Genomic DNA, 21,276 nt, shown 5'->3' on the forward strand with positions numbered 1-21,276 from the left:
GAGCTTGGTAAGTACAAGGACGTTTCTTGTAAATGACTTGCTTTAGACTAATGGCCTCAGCGCATTGGATCAGAAAGTTCTTTTTTAAAAGCTGTTGTATGCGCATATACGTATCGTAGTTTGGCCTTCACGCACACGAATGGATTCTGGAGTACGATGAACGGTTGACTAATTTGTATTAGGCACGTTTATACAAAGAACGGCTTATGAGGAGGTATTATGGTCGCTGCCCACACCCCCAAGACTAACTTACAGAAGTCAATAAGCATTTAGTCAAGAACATATCCATATGTGAATCCATCACGTTTGAGTTAGGCCTCTCAAATGTGATGCATGTCCGTTTTTTTTTTTTTTATAAGGTACGTGCGAGCGTGCGTGTTGACACGGGTGTGGCGTCTCTTTCTGTCGCCCGTGGCTTAATATGTTTGTCCAAGGCTGGTGCAAGGGAATACTGTACATACATCAAGAAAAACACAAATAGAATCATTCACATGTAATTCTGTTTACCTCTAATCAGCCCTTTAATCCGTCTTTTTGAACGCGCGACGTGTTATTTTTGCCGACTTGATTTAAATTGCGTTTAATGGTAATCCCTTCGCTTTCAAGAGGCAGGCATTTAAATAAGAACCTCAAACGACACAGGAAGTCACCCAAATAAAAGCGATGAAATTCCCGCTCCATACATCACCCGTCACCCCCTTTGAATGGATCCTTCGACTTGATTGAATCGCCAGGCGGGAAACGATTAAATCAAATGTCTAATTGTAGCGAACGCTTCATTGGGTCCTCACAAACAATGGCGCCGCCGAGTGAGAAGAATAAACGGGCGGCTATTACGCAATCGGAAAGGGAGGGGAAAAAAAGTGTCATTTTGATTCACTTTCCATTTTTATGCCAGCGTCACGTCAAAACGGCCAGTCAGCAAAAACAAAGTGCCGTGCACCAAAAAGTGCAACATCAACAATAAAGCCGTCTGAATCACTCTTTCTGCACTAAATAGGCTGCGCTCACTCACGGTGACGATGATGATGCTGGCCTCCGTGAAAACCCTCTTGGGCAGCTCGTAGAAGACGGGGTCCGGGTGGTAGTCGAAGTTCCTCAGGTCCTTCTCCCAGTTGTCCAGTTTGATGTACGTCCTGGCAACCGCGCTCAGCGAGTCGTTGACCGGCGGCGAGCGAAACTGGATGACCGTGTCGTTTTTCTCGTGGGCGACCTGGCGCCCCGACGGCATAAGTGGATCATAACATAGGTTAGGGTGACATAAAAGGCATTAAAAGGATATGAGGCGGTATATTAGGTATCATTAAATAGGTGGGGCTCCATTTATGCTGCAAAGGCTTTAGATAGATAGATAGAGTGTGTGCTTAACGCAGAGTACGGACATACTGATTTGTTACATCTGAACCGATATTTAACAGTAACATCCTGGGGTTTTTTTTTCTTCCATGCATGCATGCAAATAAATCACATTTTTAAATAGATTTCTTTTTTTTGGGGTGTATTTCATCAAATTTCAGGGAGAAAGTATGACACTTTGGATATTTTCATTGCTATCCAATGTCAAAATGGATCAAATTTGACCTGAACAGTATGGTGGGGATTAACAATGGAGTGACAGTGTGTGGAATTTGGTGTTGAACACACACAAGGGTTTGCAGTTGTTAATATTGGAAAAGGATGAGCATTCATGAATGTCAACCCAAACATTTTTTTTTTTCAAGAATATGTTCAATGCAAGCCCATTAGTTGAAACAAGGCATTCTGGTAAATATTGTGTTAGTGGAATAAGAGTTAATCCACCGTTTTTTGCCATCCCTGGGGGCGGCCATTTTGTCACTTCTGTCGACTGAAAATGACATCACAACTGCTCAGGGCTCAGGCAATGACCAATCACGGCTCACCTGTTTTCTGAAGCTGAGCTATGATTGGTCGTTATTTGAGCCCCGAGCGACTATGATGTCATTTTCAGTCGACGGAAGTAACAAAATGGCCGCCCCCTGAGATGGCTAAAAACGGGTGGATTTTGCTGCTTAATAACTCATGTTCCACAAACATAATATTAATCAGAATGCTTTGTTTCCACTAGTGGGCCTGCAGGGAACATATTCTTGAAAAAATATGTTTTGTATGTTTTTTTTTTCGGAGCAGATGGGGATGAAAGGGTAATAGAAGAGTCGATACGTTCAGATACAGCAAGTGCAACACTGAACCCCGTTTGAGGCAGTGAATTCCGGTTTCAATGGTCATTTTAGTCAACGCAAGAACCACATAACAGTGATTCACGACGAGTCGATATTTTTGTCACCGAGCGTTGGCACCCGGCAATGTGCTTCCTGCAGCAATTTAGCGAGTTCAACTAGACAGTCACGGTGGCGGCAAACTTTCACACCGCCGCCGTCAACGCCTCCATCGCCATCTGCTACGGATGCAATGTGCCCTTCCGGAACGCTGACATCTTTTCCCACCCTCGCTAAAGTCCCCTGGACGATCAAAACATTAGGTACACGATGCAATTAGGTCCAAAATATAAATAAATAAAAAATACGGGCTTATAATAATGCTCAGTTTTCAATGACACTTTGAGAGTGGTATTGATTTAACATTTACAACGTATTTATTTTTGTGGTTGTAGTTTGCGGTGGTACAATGAGCGACCTTTATCATGCGCCCCCAAAAATGATCAGGCGCTGACCTTTTGGAGTTGAGTTATTAAAAGTTTTATGTCTTAAGGCCAGTCATCAGATTTTACTGCCGTGCTCTCCCCATATGCAATAATTAAACGTAAAAACCTGGCATTTGAACAAGGGGTGTGTAGACTTTTTATATCCACTGTCGCTCTCCAAGAATGACCGACGTTAAAATGCGGTAGCGTAGTTGGCCTAAGTGTTCAATGAGAATGAGGTGGGAGTGCCGTGCCTAAAAAGTATATTTGATTTTATTGTACGACGTAGTTTGAACATTAACAGTGCGTTTAAAGGGGAAATCAACCCAAACATTTTTTTTTTTTTCAAGAATATGTTCCCAGCAGGCACATTAGTTGAAACACGGCATTGTGATTAATATTGCGTTTGTGGAAGATGAGTTAAGCATCAAAATCTAGCCATCTCAGAGGGTGGCCATTTTGTCACTTCTGAAAATGACATCACAACTGCTCAGGGCTCAGGTAAAAACGAGTGAATTAACTCTTATTCCACAAACGCAATATTAATCAGAATGCCGTGTTTCAACTAGTGGGCCTGTTGGGAACATATTCTTGAAAAAAAAATATGTTTGGGTTGACTTCCGCTTTAAGTATCGGAAAACATATATTGAAGAATTGTACTTGACTCATTCACTGCCAGACATTTTCATACCCTCTTTTCATCTAACGTTTGAAAAAAAAAGAAAAAAGTAAAAGTATATAAATAAGTTCCTGGGATCCAATGGCCGGACTGCGAAAAGACAAATAAATGCGTTAATGGCAGTGAATGAGTTAAATTTGTATGCCGCTAGTGGGAGGATACCGAACAAAATCTCTTGGTTCCTTTTTGAAGGAGTCCCGGGAACGTCCACTTCAAACCAAAATGCTCGACTTCCTCTCTCTTTTCAGGCCAGACTTTTTGTGGCTCTACTCATGATAGTTTTTCCTATCAAATGTTATGCTCCAAAGGGAAACTATCTTAAGGGGGCTGTTTTTTTTTTTCTTTTCCCAAAAGTAAGGGAAAACTCTCAAAATGGTCATTTATTTGCAAGATGAAAAAAAAATAAATAAATAAAAAACTATTACCACGTTAAGAGGATGAGCAACAATGCAAAAAAATATCGAGTGTAAATATTTAGGTGGGGTTCAATGACTGAAAGCGCAACAAGCTTAAGAAGGTGACCAGCCGAGGCCTTTGAGATAACACGCATCTCGGCCACTTCTATTGCCGGCCGGGCCTTGGCAACAGAAGAGTTGGCCGCGAGTGTGGAGCGATAACGAGCGACACAGCCACATAATCTCCCGCAAACCTTAATACCGGCATTAAATTGAGCCCTGTAAAGGAAAATGATCAACATTTTTCCGCCGCTTAGCACCGGCCGCTAACACTGGAGGACAGCCGAGCCGCTTTTAAGTTCACCCTGCCACAGTCAATCCCGCTTTCTTAAAATGGAGGGGCACTTTTTTTTTTTTCTTTGGGGGGGGGGGGGGGGCGCTATCTGCAATCCTACAGGTTTTGCGGATTTATGGACTGGGAAGTAAAATGAGGTAATACTGGCTTAAGTAATCTCCCAGGATCTGCGGAGGCCGGCGCCTGGCGCGGGGAGGGCGGGGGATTGCGTCGGCGTGCAACGTCGGCGGAAGAAACGCTTGACGAGCTTTGAATGAATCACGGCTGTCTCCTCGTGGGCTGGCGAGATGGATGGACAGGCGGGAAGAGATTAGAAAAAAAAAAAAAAAGAAAAAAAAAGACGGGGAAAAGAATGCATTCACAAGAGAAAATGAAGTGAGGGAAGAAATGATGATTGCCACAGAACAGATAGAGGGGGATAATAGGGAGGAGGGTGCAGATAATTATCGGGAATTGAAAAAGAAATGGAAGTCGGGCGCGCGCACGCGCGCACACACCTCAAATGATGTCGAGTTGTCTTCTCCCTGGACCATCATGACGGCTCTCTGGATGATGTCGAAACCCGAGCCCGTCACCACAATGTTTCTCCCGCCGCTGCAACGCAAACACGACAGCGGACACGCGTGGACAAGATTACAAATTGCGCACAAGGCACCGACAAACAAAGGCACTTCGATTCATTACTGTGGAAAATTTAAATATTAAGTGCCCACCAAAGGCAATTGTATTTCATTTTCATCTTTGAGGTGTTGATTTTTTTTTTAATAATAAAAAACATTCACTGACTAACAAACTTGTAAAAAAATGTTTTTCAAAAAATAAATAAATAAAATCTTACTCATCAGTAATGTCATGTAAAATTCACATTTCATCACTCACTCCTTTACTTACCAACTAACTCGCTCACTCCCAAACTCAATAGTCAACGTAAAAATCAATCACCCAACTAACAACTGGATAATCAACTCACTCACTCACTCACTCACTCACTCACTCACTGTAGTTACTGAGTTAATGAGTCAGTCACTAATCTACTAACCAACTCACAAACCAACAACCAACAACCAACACATTCACTCCCTCACAAACCAACTCGCAAAATAACCAACTCACTCACTCATCAAGGTATCCAAATCGCTCACTCATTAGTAGTTTTGAGTGAGTGAGTGAATTAGTAAGAAACAAAGGTAGCTTGAGTTTGGTAGTTACTGAGTTAGTTATGAAGTAAGTGAGTGAGTGAGTGAGTGAGTGAGTGAGTGAGTCACTCAACCAACTAACCACCTCATAAACAAATGACTTACTCACTCACTCACTCACTCACTCACTCACTCACTCACTCACTCACTCGAGTGAGTGAGTTAAATAGTGATTTCACGAACTTGTATTTTGTGTTTGTTAGCTACAGAGTAAGTGGTTTGAGGGTGAGTGAGTGAGTGAGTGAGTGAGTGACTGAGTGAGTGAAAAATCACCTCACCAATCAAGGTGACCAACTCACTCACTCACTCACTCACTCAGTAGTAGTTTTGAGTGGGTGAGTTAGTGAGAGACAAAGGTAGTTTGAGTCCGGTAGCTACTGACGTTAGTTACGACGTTAGTGAGTGAGAGAGTCAGTCACTAGACCAACTAACCACCTCACGAACAAATGAGTGAGTGAGTGCAAAATATAAATTGAACTTTCAGTGAGTAAGTTCAATGTATTTTGCATTTGTTAGTTACCGAGTAAGTGGTTTGAGGGTGAGTGGATGAGCGAGTGAGTGAGTCAGAAATCACCTCACCGATCAAGGTGACCAACTCACTCACTCACTCACTCACTCACTCACTCACTCACTCACTCACTCGGTAGTACTGAGTGACTAAGCGGGTGTGTATCGTAGTTTGATTTTGTTAATGAGTTAGTTAGTAAGCAGGCCAGCAGAGCACGTTTGGCGCCGTGTGTTGCGTGCGGCACTGACCACACAAAGCTGGCTTTGGGCTGGTATTCCTGCAGGGCGGGGTTCTCCAAGAACTGGAAGGCACCGTGGATGTGTGTCACGGCAATCCTCCCGTACTTCACTGTGACAGCCAGCGGGTCAGAGGGCACCTTATCAGCCAGATACTTTCCCGTTCTGCAGGTGATTTCTTCTCCAAAGTGCTCCCTGTCGACAGCGGAGGTGGGGAGGGGGTGGGGTGGGGAGGGGGGGAAACTTCAGCGGCGGCCGCAGGTGAGAGGCGACGCCAGGTCGGCGAAGGCCAAAGTGGAAACGGGCTGACAGCTTGTTAAATCTTCTCTGGCTCGTTATTTTTGGCTGTCCCCGCTCTCCCTAAAATAGCACACCGGATCGGTGTCGTCGCAATACCGGGGAGTCGAATGTGACACCAAAGTTAAGGTCGCCGTTCAGGCGCAAAATAAGTTACGATGAAATTCGGTACAATATATCCAATTTAGCAAAGATAATAAGGCCAACTCCACAGAGCTGGTCATTCTGTTTGTATTTTGACGAGCTGAACAACTTCACAGCATCAAACTAAACAATGTGTAAATATACTGTATAACCTTTGCCTCCTAAAATTATGATTATATATATATATAAATTATATATATATATATATATATATATATATGCTGTCAAGCGATTCCAATTTTGAAAATTAATCGCAAAATTTTCCATGATTGATCGCGATTAATCGCATTTTTCAGCTACATTTTTTTTATGAAGTTTGGAACTTGAGTAAAATCGTGGAATTAATGTGGGGGAAAAAATGTATATTTTGATTCAAAGACTGTTCTTATAGCTTTCTTTGATCCTTGAACACTTTTCCTGGAAAATACAACAGTTCGACAATACGCCAAAGACGTACTAATATGGTATTTGAATTTGGCTTTGCAAAGTGCGCAAATTATTTGGGATTTCTCCAATGAGCCCTCGAGCAACTTTCGCGAGTAAAACTACGTAATAGCCCGTCTTTGCGACAGTGACTCTCCTCTAAATTTGGCTTCCCAGTGAACAGAGGTCGGCTACTACAGGAAGTAAATAAAACTGATTTAATTTTTTTTTTAATGTAAAATATTAATTAATCTCCATAGTTAATGCTTTAACTTTGACAGCACTAATACATATATATATATAAATATATATATATATATATACATACATATATATATATATATATATATACATTTATATATATAAATATATATATCTATATTTCATACAGATATATATTTTTAACTTGTGCTGTTCAGCTGCTTGTCATGCAGGATAGTATCCGCATGGCTTTTTACGCCATGATAATAGATTCAAGCTGCAGAATGTCAAAGTTGCTCTTTGATTCTTTTGTGTACGTGGCCCTCGGAGGGAAACGTGCGTAAGCGGGGGGGAGCGGGGAATATCGATTGACTGTGAATCCTTACACGGCGCAGCCCACGTCTCCGACGGTAACCTGGATGTCATCCTTGCTGCCCGTGTCCAGAAAGCGCCCGCTGATCGTAATGAGGGTCCCTCCGGCTTTGGGCCCGCGACCGGGGCTCACCTCCTCGGGGACGGGGTTCTGCTGACGAGAGGGAACGGGAGTGAGAGCGGCCGGATGAGGCAGCAATACGCCCATCGCAAGTTCAATCGCACACGCGCACGACTCCGCCGGCCCCGAGGCAAACACTTGTCCGTGCGCACGTGAACAATCTCCCCACCCTCCGTCTCAGAAGCCTTTGCCGCACATAGATGGCACATCTGCCTCAATTTGCTGAGCAAACACTTAAGGCGGAGCACTCCCCTGAGGCGGGAAGCTTTAGCGCCACCGGAGATGCGGAAGGCGAGTCGAAAAGCGACGCCGCCTGTTCCAAGCCGCACGGAGAAACGAGGTCGAGTGGGCGGCGTCTGCTCAAACGCAAAACGCGGGTTAGGCCACCGAGTCCCGATCAGCTGTAGCGCGGCGCACAAGTCGGCCGTGTGTGGCGTTGCCTCAGTTGCCCTGCGTCGTTAAGTGTACTGATTATTTTCGCAAATGCGGCAGCATGAATACGCGGAAGCTCATCGTACGATAAATCCACCTGTTGCCATTCGTACAACAGAACAAAGTCATCACTTATTGTGTGTGTAACAGAAGATAGGAAAACAAATTCGGGAGACAAAAAGAAATAAAAATACAAAATGTGTACGGGTGAAAAATGAAAGGGCAGCAGCAAAAGCTTATGAAATGAAGCCCCGCCCACATTATTCAAAATAAACAATTGAGTAAATTAACGGTTTACCCTGTAGGTGAAGAACATGGAGGAGGTTCCTTTCTTTCCGCCCTTCACCTCCACGTCCACTTGTCCCCTGAACTGCTTGTCAGGAGCCACCGGGCCGATCTCGCACACCACACTGGGGGTGGGGGAGGGAAGTGGGGGGGGACATATTTAACAACATGTATGGACATGATTCATCCCGGTAAAATGACTGTTTTATTCTCCTAAAGGGGCGGCAGTCGCTCATGTGTGACGACTTGAGCTTTGGAGCCGAAGGCTCAAAAATGTAAAAATGGATGCTGGAGAGATGCTAGCCGAGGTGCTCTTGAGCAAGGCCACTGGATTGCATGTGTGTGATCTGGTTCCATGGGTGGAGGGCAACAGCAAATAAGAGTGTGAGTTCAATTTCTTCTTGAGGGATTATAACGAGCGAAAGAAAATTCAAATTGGTCTACCCTGGAAACGTTTTTTTTTATTCTAAAATTAGGTTTTTATTCTCTTAATATGTTAACTTTATTGTCATAAAATTAGGTTTTTTTGTTGTTGTTTTTTTTCAGAAAATTGAAACATTGTTATCCTAAAATTGACTACTTTTTTCTTTTATTCTCCGAACAATTTAATCTCATAATATTCTGTCTTAAATTCTCATAAATCACAACTTATTTTCTCATGAAATATGACTTGTTTTCCCTCATAATTAACACTTGCCGGTAATCATAAATCATTCGCAAAATTAAATTTTCTTGTAAAATTATTGCTTTATTCTCCAAATATTTTAATTTCAATCTCATGAAAATGCATAATATTCAGTATTTTTAATATTTTAAATGTATTCTCATAAAATCATCAACTTTTTTCTTGACTTTATTCCACTATTTTAATTTACATCTCATAAAATTCTGACTTTTCCTCTGTTATATTTTATCTGATAAAATTACAATTTATACCTCATAAAATTCATATTTTTTCCCCATAATTATTATCATTTTTTTGTCGTAAAATAGACTTTTTTTTTCCAGCAAAATTATGACCCGATCCTCAGACTCTTTTTATGAATGACAAATTAAGACAAAAAAAATGTATATGACTTTATCAAGGTTAAAATTGAATTTAATTAATGTCAAATATTTCCAACGAGTGCAGGTGAACAACCGAAAAAAATGCCCGATTTTAGAGTGGAAACACTCCCAGCCTGCCCGTAAATCCAGCGCCGCGTCTCGACTTGCAGATGGCGGCGCAAAGAATTCTGCCCCTAAAAGCGCCCCGCGGCCACGGCGGCAGATGTCAACACTTGTGGCCAGCATCTGCGGGCCAATAATGCCACTGATTCCTTTTCACGGTCCATTTGTGTGACGCGGCCACACCCTTGCGACTGAAATGCATTGACTGTTTCCCAAACCTTTTGGGAACGCGACACAACAGCACATCTGCAGCACTTAAAAAATTTTTTTAAAAAAAGTAGGCCCATTGCGAATGCGTGGTCATCAATCACCGGCCTGTATTATTATTATTTTTTTTCCCCAGGAGCTGCGTGAATGCATATCGGCGCGTTCGCAAGCGGAACGATGGCTGGGATTCCTCAGATGTCACATTTGAATGATTGATGGGCCTCACATGTTGAGAAGCAAACGCCGCTTGCTCATTTGAGTCGGTGGATTAGCATTAGCTCGCGTTGTTGTTTCGCTTCGCTGCCGCCATCGTTTGATTCCGCCGCATTTATCTGACGGCTACAATTATAAAGGCAGCTCCTCAAGCCCCACACGGCTTGACCAAAAAAAAAAAAAAAAAAAAAAAAAAAAAAAAAAAAAAAAAAACCTTGTCATGTTTTCTTGTAAAATTACAATTTTGTTGTCCTTATATTTCCACCGTATTTTTTTGTAAAATTCCACTGTTTTGTTAATATTTGAATTATTCTAGAAAAATGTTGTTTTAATTTTTTTTTATTCTTATTATTAAAATTGAACACCCCCCCCCCCAGGTGCTCCTGATGCTGCGTCATCAGTAGCTAAATGAGGTGCTAGAAAAGCGCTCTACAAGTGACAGTCCATTTTGACCTTACGTCATAAAATGACAACCTTTATTTGATCACGTACGGTTAATACTTTTTTTGGGGGGGGGGGGGGTGTTTCAACTTTGACTCCTTGTCAACCTTTTTGTTTGTCTGTATAAAATCACGACTGTCTTCTATATTCCGACTTTGCCTCTCTACAAATTCCGACTTTATTTCCTCATATTTCGACTTTTGGAAATGTGAAATTGGGTGATATGAAGTGACCTGGTGGAGACGGAGTATTTGTCCTGCTGGTGAACGCAAGGCTCGCCGACCACCGTGATGTGCTGAATGTCTTCCTTGCGGATTCCCAGGTTGGAGCCGCGAATGGTGATGGCGATGCCGCCTTGCAGGGGGCCGAAGCGAGGGATGATCTGCATTGAACGATGGCGTTACATGTTTACAAGAACATACGAAAATATTGCTGATTTAGTCTCATACAAATCACATCATATTTTTCCAACACAACTTTTGACCATAAAATGTATTATTTGATTCTCGTAATATTCTAACTTCATTCTTGTCAAATTATAACTTTACACACATTTATACAATACAATTTTTATTCTGTTACATTCCAGCTTTTGTCCTTGAAATTGATTGTCCGGCAATTTTTATTATGTAAGTTCAATACGACTTTTTTCAGACCGATATCACTCGTTGAGTAATCACCGATACCAAGTACCGATACCTCTAGTGCTTTTGATATATGAAATATCATTTACCAAGAAGATTTGTCGATGTGTCAAACGGCCGCAGTATAGCGAGGAGGACTTACTTGATGTCAGATTTTTATTTTTTTTTGCCTCAAGTATCATTGGCTGCTGTCGGCAGCTTCCATGAGTGCCCAATACCTTAAAATCAGGTCGGTATCGGCCCGACACGATGTCTGGTATTGGAACTTACTCACCCATCTCTAATTTGAACTTTAACCTGGTAAAATTATCATTATATTATAAACTAATTTTTCCTCACAAAAACTTAGCAGCTGCAAAAAACATAGATTATAACATTTTTCTCTGAATTAAACTTGAAAATTATACATTTGAAATCTAAAAAAAAAAAGTGGAATTTCTTCTCAACATTAAAATTTGGTTGAATTTTTTTCTCAAGACAATTTTTTTCTCATTTTTTTTTAGTTTCAGTTACAAACACTCGCTACGGTTGCAGCCAACTCTGGCATCGTTATTACAGTACTGTAATTGCCGTCAAACAACATAAATATGAAAACAAACTGCAGAAACACCCCTAGACACACAGTAGCATGAAACAAAACTATGACTCACAGGTATATATTCTTTATCCTCAGCAAAAAAAAAAAAAAAAAAAAACTACGAATATTACTGCAATTGATTTGCAACGCTCCACTTTTGTGTTTCGTTATCAAATCCACGTGCAGTATGTTGGCCCCTGGCGGCCACGGCGGAATGAGCGGCACAGTTTCCACTGAATTATTGAACTATACCGACTGTGCCATTTCTAATTCAGTTGGCGTGGTTATGGAACGAACTGAAATCGGTAAGTCATGGTTATAGCAATGCATTTTTTGAGCCTCATATGCAGCAAAATATATATACATTTTTTTATATTGGCTCTCATGAGCTTGTGCAGCAAATATGTTTTGCGGTTGAACATAAACCTTTCTACCCATTAAGTCAGTGGGAGATGTTTCACACGTATTAAAAATGCATGTAAAAGTACGCAGTGGTAAAAATGGGAGCATGTCTGTTTGTTTGGCCTTGGCTAAGGCTAGCAAACATTGGGACATGGAGATCTTTTGACTGCTGAATGAATACAATTCCACTTCCTCTTGCGCAATTGCAGACAAACTCCTTTTCTCCCCGTTCTCTCTAAATGACAAAAAGGGTGAGCCGAAAAAAGCATTGATCCAGTGCACTTGCGAGGTCCTCAAGGAGAAACAAACTTCTGCTTTCATACAAGGACAAACATTCAATAAACTGCCGCAATTGATTATCCCCGAACAGCACAGTCGACACCTTCTCGCGAACTAACATTTGTTTGCATAATATTACGGCTTCGGCCTGTCAAATTACAACTTTGCCCTCAGCAACTTAGGAAAAAAGAAATGACTGTCAATGTGCCTTTTTATAATGGCTGTAATCTCATTATTAATTCAGACAATTGCAAGGAAAAGAAATATTCAAATATATTACTTTTTTTTTTTTAAATAAACACACATTCACTAAATATTTCGAGTTTATTCTGATGAAGTACATTTGATTTTCTTGTAAAATGATATCTTAGTTGTCTGATCATTTTAACTTTTGTTTTCTTAAAATTTTAGAGTTTTACACCTCGATATTTTCACTTTAATAAAATTCTTCAAACTTTATTATGGTAACATAAAAAAAAGAAGTACAAATAATTTCTCAAACTTTTTCAACTATTATGGAAATAAAGTATTTTTCCCATTAAAATGTTGCCTCTTTTTTTTTTGTAATTTTATTTGATAATATTCCAACTTTATTGTCATAATATTTCCACTTTATTATTGTAAAGTTATGAGTTCATTTTCAAAATATTGCAACTTTAACCTCGTAAAACTTAAAAGTTTCACTCTCATAGAATTATAGTCACGTTTTTCAACTTTATTCTGGGGTGATAATAAACACTATTATCCTAATATTCCGACTTTATATTTATCTCGTAAAATCTGCTAGCCCATTTTTAGTGGTGTTGAAAAGCACCACTAAAGAAAATCCAAGCACCCCCAAAATTTTAGGGATCTTTATATAAATGTTTTTTTACTGTGTTCTTTTTAACAAGCTACAGTAGGTACCTAGTTGAAACAACAAAAATACAGAACACCTACCATTTGTTTGAAAAATCATCTGATCCACGTGAGCCCCTCCCACCTCTGCTTTTTAAGTGATAGCTGCTAGGTGGGAGTTAGCCGAAGTTTTTGTCAAGCTGGCAAACGTTTCGAGGTGGTCAGACAATTGACCTCCCAATGTCACTTTTGATTGGAATGAGAGAAACAAACTTATGCGTGCAAGGTCCTCAAGGAGAAACAAACTTCTCCATTCACGCAAGGACATCATTTAATTATAAACGGCTTCAATTGAAAATCCAATCCTCAATGAAAACGCCTCCTAAGTGATGAACAACTCACGTCAATGATCTCGGGGGCGGGGCACTCGGCGTCGTGGGGGTCCTCGCCGTCGTGCTGGTCGGCCGCGCAGAGCTGCTCGTACACACACGCCCTGTGCCTGGCGCACCACACGCATCTGTACTTGAGGTCGGCGTTCTTACACAGACTGCAGTCCTCTCGTCCCACTGAGCAGTTGTACAGGGTGACTGAGACAGAAAATAAACAAACAACAGTTGGCTGCTATATGCGGTATCGGTGCGTACATTATCGGAGAATGCAGCGCCGATTCACGAAACTGGTATCGGCGCCAGGGATGGACCGAGTATCGGCCGGGCCGATTATCGGCACCGGTATCCTGCATTTTGACGAATATCGGCATCAGACTTTTTTTTTTTTTTTTTTTTTTAATCTGATGGCCGATAATAAATCAGTTTGAAACTGATATGTGAAAATATGTGAAAGTTTAACATTTGTCATTTTGAAATTGTGGAGGACTTCATTTACTGTAGAAAACTAGATGGAGCCATTGCTTCAGTTTTTATTGAACGTTTTAAGACATGCTGACAACCCGGAATTCTCAGTGAAGTTTTTGTTACAATTTTATAACAAAGATGTTTATAATTATAATAATAATAAAAAATATTGTCCAAAATTTATAGTAATAATTAAAAAAAAAAAAAAATCAACATTATGCAAATCTGAAAAATTGTTCAAAAATTTATGAAAAATTAATGCTTATTAACTCATTCAATATACTCATACTTGTCTTTTCGCAGTCCAGCCATTCAATCCAAGGAATTTATTTATATTTTTTTCAAACCTTAAGCTAAAAGAGGGTCTGAAAATGTCTGGCAGTGAATGAGTTAAAGATGTTTAAGAGTTTCATTTTCCTTTTTAAAATGAATATCAGCTCCAAATATTGGTTATCGGCTTCCTTGACTACTAATAATCGGTATCGTATCGCCATGAAAAAAAAACAAAAAAACATATCGGTCTATCTCTAATCGGCGCATCCCTGATAAGCTTAATTGACTGACAAAAACACCTTGGCTGTTAAAAAAAAAACGCTCTCTGTTAAAAAGATTGCAGTGTTGATTCATTTGCGTGAACATACCGTTTAGTGTACTGTCCATCTTCTTGCCCAGCTCCTTGTCCTTCACGTAAAGAACAACACTGGTCTCCGGAGACTTATCGTAGGAAAACTAAAGGGAAGAAACATGAATTATTAATGCACATTATTGGCACTTAAGACCTTCAGCTGCGACTGCATGGTAAACCGCTGCTCCCGTGGAGAAAGCGGGGAAAAAAAGAAAACAATCATACGGAGTCTGACATATTTTGCTGCTGAAGACGTGACATTGGAAAACGAACACAGCCGGAGGGGGGGGGTGTTAAAATGAGCCGCGTGAGCGTCAACGTTCAGTCATAACTGCATTGGGAACGCTCATGAGCATTTCACTTTGTATCCCAACACGACGTGTGACATTAGCCGTGTAACTATGCAATATGGCAAAACAGCTCATTATAAAATCCCAATTTCGGATCATATCAAATGAAGGGGAACCTATTTTAAAAGAATATGCCTGAAAATGTTTTGCTCCGCGACATTTTCATGACGGCTGGAGTGATTCCGATGAGGAGACCAAATACATCGCATCGCTCGGTTACGCCCCATAACGCCAGCTTGGCGTCATCCGAATACGCCGTAAAAATCATCCGTCACCCTCTTAAATTAACAACCTCAGGAAGTTTTGAACAAAAAAAAAAAATCAATTGCCTTAAAAATCTCCTTACTTGGCCACCTCTGCTAAAAACGGCTACATCCTTTCTTGGATCATTAAATTTTACCCCTGAAATGCCATTATTTATAAATATAACCTAATGAGTATTTGGGTCAATTTTCCGTGTTTTCTGAAAAAAAAAAAGGCTAAAAATTTTTTTAGGAGGGTGACGATATGTTCCATGAGAGGTGTGTTCTTCATGAATTCAGCAAAATCAGGAATGTGGAGGTTAGCCTCATTTATATCAAAAAGTCAGCCCAGGCTACGTAAAGCTTTGAAACATTTCATATTTGTATTATTCCCTCAGTACGGTTTACTCTTGTGTCCTAGCTGACGTTTGTATATTAGTATATAATAGTACTACGCTACTATACATTTATCCCCCAATTTTGCAAATAGTGTAAATCATCCCATTTCCCCTAGTATGCAAACGTATATTTTGTATAATCCGTTTTTTCTCTTCAAATAATTATACCGTGCATTGCATAACACACCGTAGTGTACGCACTGTATACTGTGCGTACTTTACCGTACTCCATGGAAACAGATATTCATGCATGCTGAATCCGCGATATATGCTAATGAATGACTGTTTATACACTTCTGGTTGGAAGCAATCGACATTTGATTGCCCTAATCTAATCTAATATTTATGTGCAAATTGGGCGTCAGCCCGTGCGGGTTGTTTCATGTGTTCCGCCTGTGTAAACAAAGCCATGTGGACATCCAATTAGCTGCCGAGAACTATAAGTGGGCTATCGGCATTCATGTTTTTGCAGGGAGTTATTTAAAGTTTCATGACTGACACTAAACATTCAGCGCGACAGTGTTCAGAGTCCAAACATCCGACAAATCTAACAATATTTCATGAAAGGCGATAAATAACATGAGGGATGGGCGAGCATCGATATTGACCTTGCTATAAGGTCAAACCCGGCCTTATTTCAAGGTGTGGTTTACTGGTGTAGGATGTCGATCGCCAGCTAAGATAATTAAAACAAACAAACAAACAAAAAAAAAAAATCACAATGAGTCAGTCTTCCTTGCCAGCAGTTGGTGGCGCTACGCTACGGTGGCCATTCGGTGAATCGTCATGCGTGTCAGAAAGACAGAAAGGTCTTTGCTCAGACTTATCTGTCATTGTGTAAACGGAAACTGTATGACTGGATGGATGGATCATAAGTACTAATGAGCGAATACCCGTACTGTATAGGTCTGGAAAAAAAAGTGGTAATAACTTGACTTACTGGCACACAAGCCCAAAAAGTGCCGAGTGTGACAATGTCAAAATTGTAACTGTCGCTTAACGTAAAAAAGACAAAAAAATGGCCACTCTAGTTCTCAGTGGCTCAAATATACATGGAAATACAGTCCAATTATGCTTGTAATCTTGTGCGTGTGTTCAAATACATTTCTGATGTGATTATAGAGCTGAGTAATATTTCACAATGCTGACGGAATTGCATCGAGCCGGACAAAACTCACGTTGAATCCACTGAAGGTGTAGAAAGGTCCGTCCTCGAAGTTGACCTCCTCCTCCGCGTTCCTCATGAGCTCCGTGCCAACGGTGAAAACGCGACCCTGAGTGACACGCGGAGGGGTTGAGCCACCCGGCTTGCTTTGAAGGGAGCGCCGCGTGGCGAAAGCGGGCGAAAGACGGCGTACCTGGTAGAGGTCCAGGTTGATGCCCTCGAAGCTGATGGACTTCTTGAAGCCCACCGGGATCAGCATGGGGTCGGGATTCTCAAACTGAGGACACCTCGCTCCCTGGAGAGTCAGCCCAATACTTCAAGGTCAAGGTCATTACGGGAGACCCTTTTCCACGGAAACTCACAGTTGTGCCGATCACTCTACATCGCGGGCGGACAATGACGCACATCCTAAAACCAACCTAATGCTCTTGCTTTCTGTAGGCGTAAAACGCAGGATGGGAGAGGATTTGGACATTCGGAAATCTCTTTCTAATCTCTTCAGCAAAAACAAAGCCACGGATTTATATATGAATGGAATGGATTTTTTTTTTTTTCCCCGCTGACTCCATTGTCATCGGTGCGTGTTTTATCCCGGGATCCATGGATGGAATAATGAGAGCCGTTTGCATCGATCATTCAGAGTATATTATCTCAGTATTGGGAAGTAGGACTCGCAGAGGTTAGATTGACAATTCGCAGCAAATTTTGCCCTGATGGTCTTTGCTTTCATTTCATTATTGATGATTCTGACAACATGATGCAGACAAATCTTTGGAAAGCACTCGGAGATATACCTTATAAGAGAACATTTATAATCACATTCTTATCACTGAAACGTGCATGTAGCGCTTTTCTCGGGCTTATTTGGTAGAGAAAATGTACAGATGAAAATGGCATTTTCGCCGTAGGGACTCAAAATAAGACGACGCATCGAAATCAACGTATTCAAGTTAGGCGCATTTAGCGAGTGGCAACGTAAGATGGCCGCCGGGTGCTTTGCTTCTCGCTACAGCAAATAAGCGGCATTGTTAGTCCATTCATATATAAGTCCGTGGACTGGCCTTGAAACTATTTACCAATACTTCCTGTTTTCTCTTCTTTTTTCAAACATAACTAGTGTTCAACACAATAGTGTGCCACCACCTAGTAGTCAAAAATGGAATTACGCCATAAAACAAAAAGTGAAAAAAAAAAAAAAAATCCACCAAATAGTACGACCGTGAACCTGGAAAATGCGATGTACGTGGGTTTACTGTATATCTATTAAATGAATCATAATTTTCGGAGCAATTAAGTGAAATTGGCCATTCGAGCTAGGACACAGCACACTATTGATGACATCACCAACTAGTGGCCCGGCATGACTATTACAGCGCTTTCAGGTATTCATGTGACCGTTGTGGAAGAAAACTAATTGACAAAGCCAAAAAGTATCTCGCTTTGCTTGGCCTTGGCGGAGGTCTGCGCTCTACTGCGCACCGCCCTAGTTTACAATGCAAATGCAGAAAGCACCGCGCTGTAACGGAGAATCTCATCTGCAGCCACAGATAGGAAGCGTATCGGGCCAACATCTGCTGACTTGTAAATTGACACAGCCTCCAATAAAAGTCCCGCAAGATGACGACGGCTGATAGCGGGATTACTTTCGCGTTTTTTTTTTTTTTTTTTTTTTAATGACTTTCTCAGTCGGCATTTAGTCGGTCGGAAACTTTTTGCGGGGCGAGCGACACTGGCGAGGAGACCAACCTGCCGGTGTTTGATGATGTGAGGGGCCGGGGTGCTGTCGTCCAGGTCGCTGCAGGTGTGGTCGTGCGTGTTCCACTGGCAGCGCCACGGACTGGCCACGCACGACATGCACCTGCAAACGCAACATCCACTCAGACATTCTGTTCCACTTAGACGTAGCGAAAGGCCATTTTTCATTGACTCATTTATTTATTCGTTTATTTACTGTATTCCGAGGAGGAGGAAGACGCAAACTGTAAATGGGGAAAAAATGTACCTCACGAATGTTGAAATAAAAATGTATTGCACACATAAGTTAAAGCGGAAGTCAACGCAAACGTTTTTTTTTTTTTTCCCAAGAATATGTTCTATGCAAGCCCACTAGTTGAAACAGGGCATTCTGATAAATATTGCGTTTGTGGAATAAGTGTTAATCCACTCGTTTTTAGCCATGACTCGGGGCGGCCATTTTGTCTTCTGTCAACTGAAAATGACATCACAACTGCTCACAACGACAAATCACAGCTCAGATTCAGGAAACGGGTCTGCCGTGATTGGTCGTTGTGAGCAGTTGTGATGTCATTTTCTGTCGACAGAAGACAAAATGGCCGCCCCCGGAGATGGCTAAAAACGAGTGCATTTTGCTACTTAACTTATATTCCACAAACGCAAAATGAATCAGAATGCTTTCAACTAGTGGGCCTGCTGGCAACATATTCTTGAAAAAAATATGTTTGGGTTGACTTCCGCTTTCAATACAAATTGTACTTTGCATTGGAAGGAAAATAAAAACAAGCAGATTTGAAAGATGAAATGTTTCAAACATGAGACTCAGAGTGTAATCTTAATGAATCGTCGACGATAACAAGAAAGACGAGAAAGACGACTCAGCTAGCGAAGCAAACAAATGTTGCAAAACACGATGGAAGACAGTCCAGGCGACAGCAAAATTTTTTCATTGTATTTTTGTCAAATAGTCTATTTTCCCCGCTTAATTCCTTGAATATATTTTGTTGTCTAAAATTCTTGGAAGAATTGTATTTGTAGTACTATTTTTATTTTCCATATATCTCTTTTTTTTTATTTTTTTTTTTAAATATTTTTGTCCTTTTTAGTTTTTCCTGCTATTTGTCTTTTTGTATCATCTTTTGGACATTTTTTTTCCAATTTGTCTGATCCTTTTAGATGTTATAATATTTGCGTATTTTTGTCTCAAACATATTTCTTTTTATATTTCTTTTTGTTCTAAAATTTTGACAATTGTAGCTTTGACTTGTGGGACTACATTAAAAAAATCCCTGACAGACATCTATCATTAACGTGATGACGCTAACTTTGATCATTTTTCGTCAAAATAATTCATATCCATAATTATCACAAATAAACAATAGCTCATGCTCACGTTCACAACCAATTGACATTTTAGAGTTTAAATGTAATTTCGTAATCAGGAAGAACGTGCAAACTCCACGCACAAGCTCAGAACTGGGATTCGAACCCGGAGCCTTACAGCGCGAAGCAGATCTGCTAACCATATGGGTGACGACTGTGCGTGACTTTTCTTCTTCTTCCGTTAAATGCAATCTCAGATGATAAAAAGCACCAGGTTTAAACATGCAAACTCATCAAAGGGCATCAGGCATGAAAATCCATGTCGCTGACAGCAAAATGGATCTGGCCGATGTCACATAAGCAAAGCTCGTTCATCACGGGCGCCGCGGCATGAAAAGGGAAAAAATTGGACGCAAAAAAAGAAAACATGGTGAAATCGACTTTCCTAGTTTGATTAATGAAAAGGGAACGGGCAATTTCCATTGCTTGGTACTAATACAAAATAAAAGTGGGGGAGGGGGCGGGGGGTGCGCGAAGGCAGCAGTCATTACCATTTCCATTCGCATGTTAGTGCGCACCCACACGCACGCGCGCACCCACGCGCGATAACACAGTGAAGCATGTCAGCAGGATGTCCGACCGAGTGGCACTCACGGCGTGTTCTCCGACTTCATGACGGTGGCCGCGCAGTTGTAGAACTGGTAGTCGCGCGTCGCCAACGCCACCGTCTCGTTGACTAAGATCTTCACCGGCACGGCCACAAAGTCTGCGGGGACACACGGGGGGGCGCTTAGCACGCGGCTTTTCGACCATCACGTCACACCGGCTTTCAAGTGGCCGAAAACACGACTCGAGACTTGTAGAAGTTGTAGTAGTATTTGCTGTTGTTTCTGTCACTAGTAGTAAGAGTAGTAGTTTTAGTAGTATTTTAGTAGTAGTAGAAGTAGTACAATACGGACGCCTCCGTAAAGTGGTGACATATAGGTGATCGTTAGGCTAACAATGTAGCAAAAAACATGAGAAACACACATCTTGGAATCCAAAATGTTGAAATCCTACTTCCACGGTAAACGTTTGTTTTCGGACTGCCGACCATCTTATCAATTTTCCTTTCGGCCCGCAGTCCAGTCCGGGCTGCTCTGAGTAAATAATATAAATTATTTTAATTGTAATCCACTGATACTGTAATTCCAGCACTTCTCTCAGTGAAAAAGCACAAGCGCATATTTTCCGCTGCTTTATATTTAATAAAGCTGGGCTCATTTATATTGCAAGGTAGTCATTTATTTATGACTGCAACTCCCCCCTGGGCGATTAAATAAAAACGGTGCAAAAGCCATACCCTACCTTGGTCCTCGGTGGTGTGCGGGATGAGCGATGGGGGGGGCAGGTCGCACGAGACCTGACCAGAGTTGGACATGAGGGCGTTGCTTTGGAACGACTTGAAGGAGCACTGCAGGCGGTCAGAGGGGCCGATGGCAGGCAAGGAAGGAATATTGATCTTCACCT

General features: G+C 41.3%; 1 protein-coding gene across 3 annotated transcripts in view; it reads right to left on the reverse strand.

The window, feature by feature from the left end:
• The window catches only part of plxnb2b (plexin b2b), a 183,434-nt gene that overhangs the window by 27,918 nt on the left and 134,240 nt on the right, over nt 1-21,276 (reverse strand). For all 3 annotated transcript variants that reach the window (XM_086027394.1, XM_086027395.1, XM_086027393.1), the window contains 13 exons: nt 21,115-21,274; nt 20,422-20,533; nt 18,457-18,568; nt 16,904-17,005; nt 16,724-16,819; nt 14,572-14,659; nt 13,479-13,663; nt 10,571-10,719; nt 8,320-8,431; nt 7,483-7,619; nt 6,044-6,226; nt 4,589-4,685; nt 1,016-1,213 (listed from right to left, as the gene is read on the reverse strand). In XM_086027394.1, the coding sequence (XP_085883520.1) occupies nt 1,016-1,213; nt 4,589-4,685; nt 6,044-6,226; nt 7,483-7,619; nt 8,320-8,431; nt 10,571-10,719; nt 13,479-13,663; nt 14,572-14,659; nt 16,724-16,819; nt 16,904-17,005; nt 18,457-18,568; nt 20,422-20,533; nt 21,115-21,274 (1,731 nt within the window). The remainder of the gene's footprint in view (nt 1-1,015; nt 1,214-4,588; nt 4,686-6,043; nt 6,227-7,482; nt 7,620-8,319; nt 8,432-10,570; nt 10,720-13,478; nt 13,664-14,571; nt 14,660-16,723; nt 16,820-16,903; nt 17,006-18,456; nt 18,569-20,421; nt 20,534-21,114; nt 21,275-21,276) is intronic.

This window comes from Filicampus tigris, chromosome 4 (assembly GCF_054856515.1).
Source record: "Filicampus tigris isolate MCC_2025a chromosome 4, RoL_Ftig_1.0, whole genome shotgun sequence".
NCBI lineage: Eukaryota > Metazoa > Chordata > Actinopteri > Syngnathiformes > Syngnathidae > Filicampus > Filicampus tigris.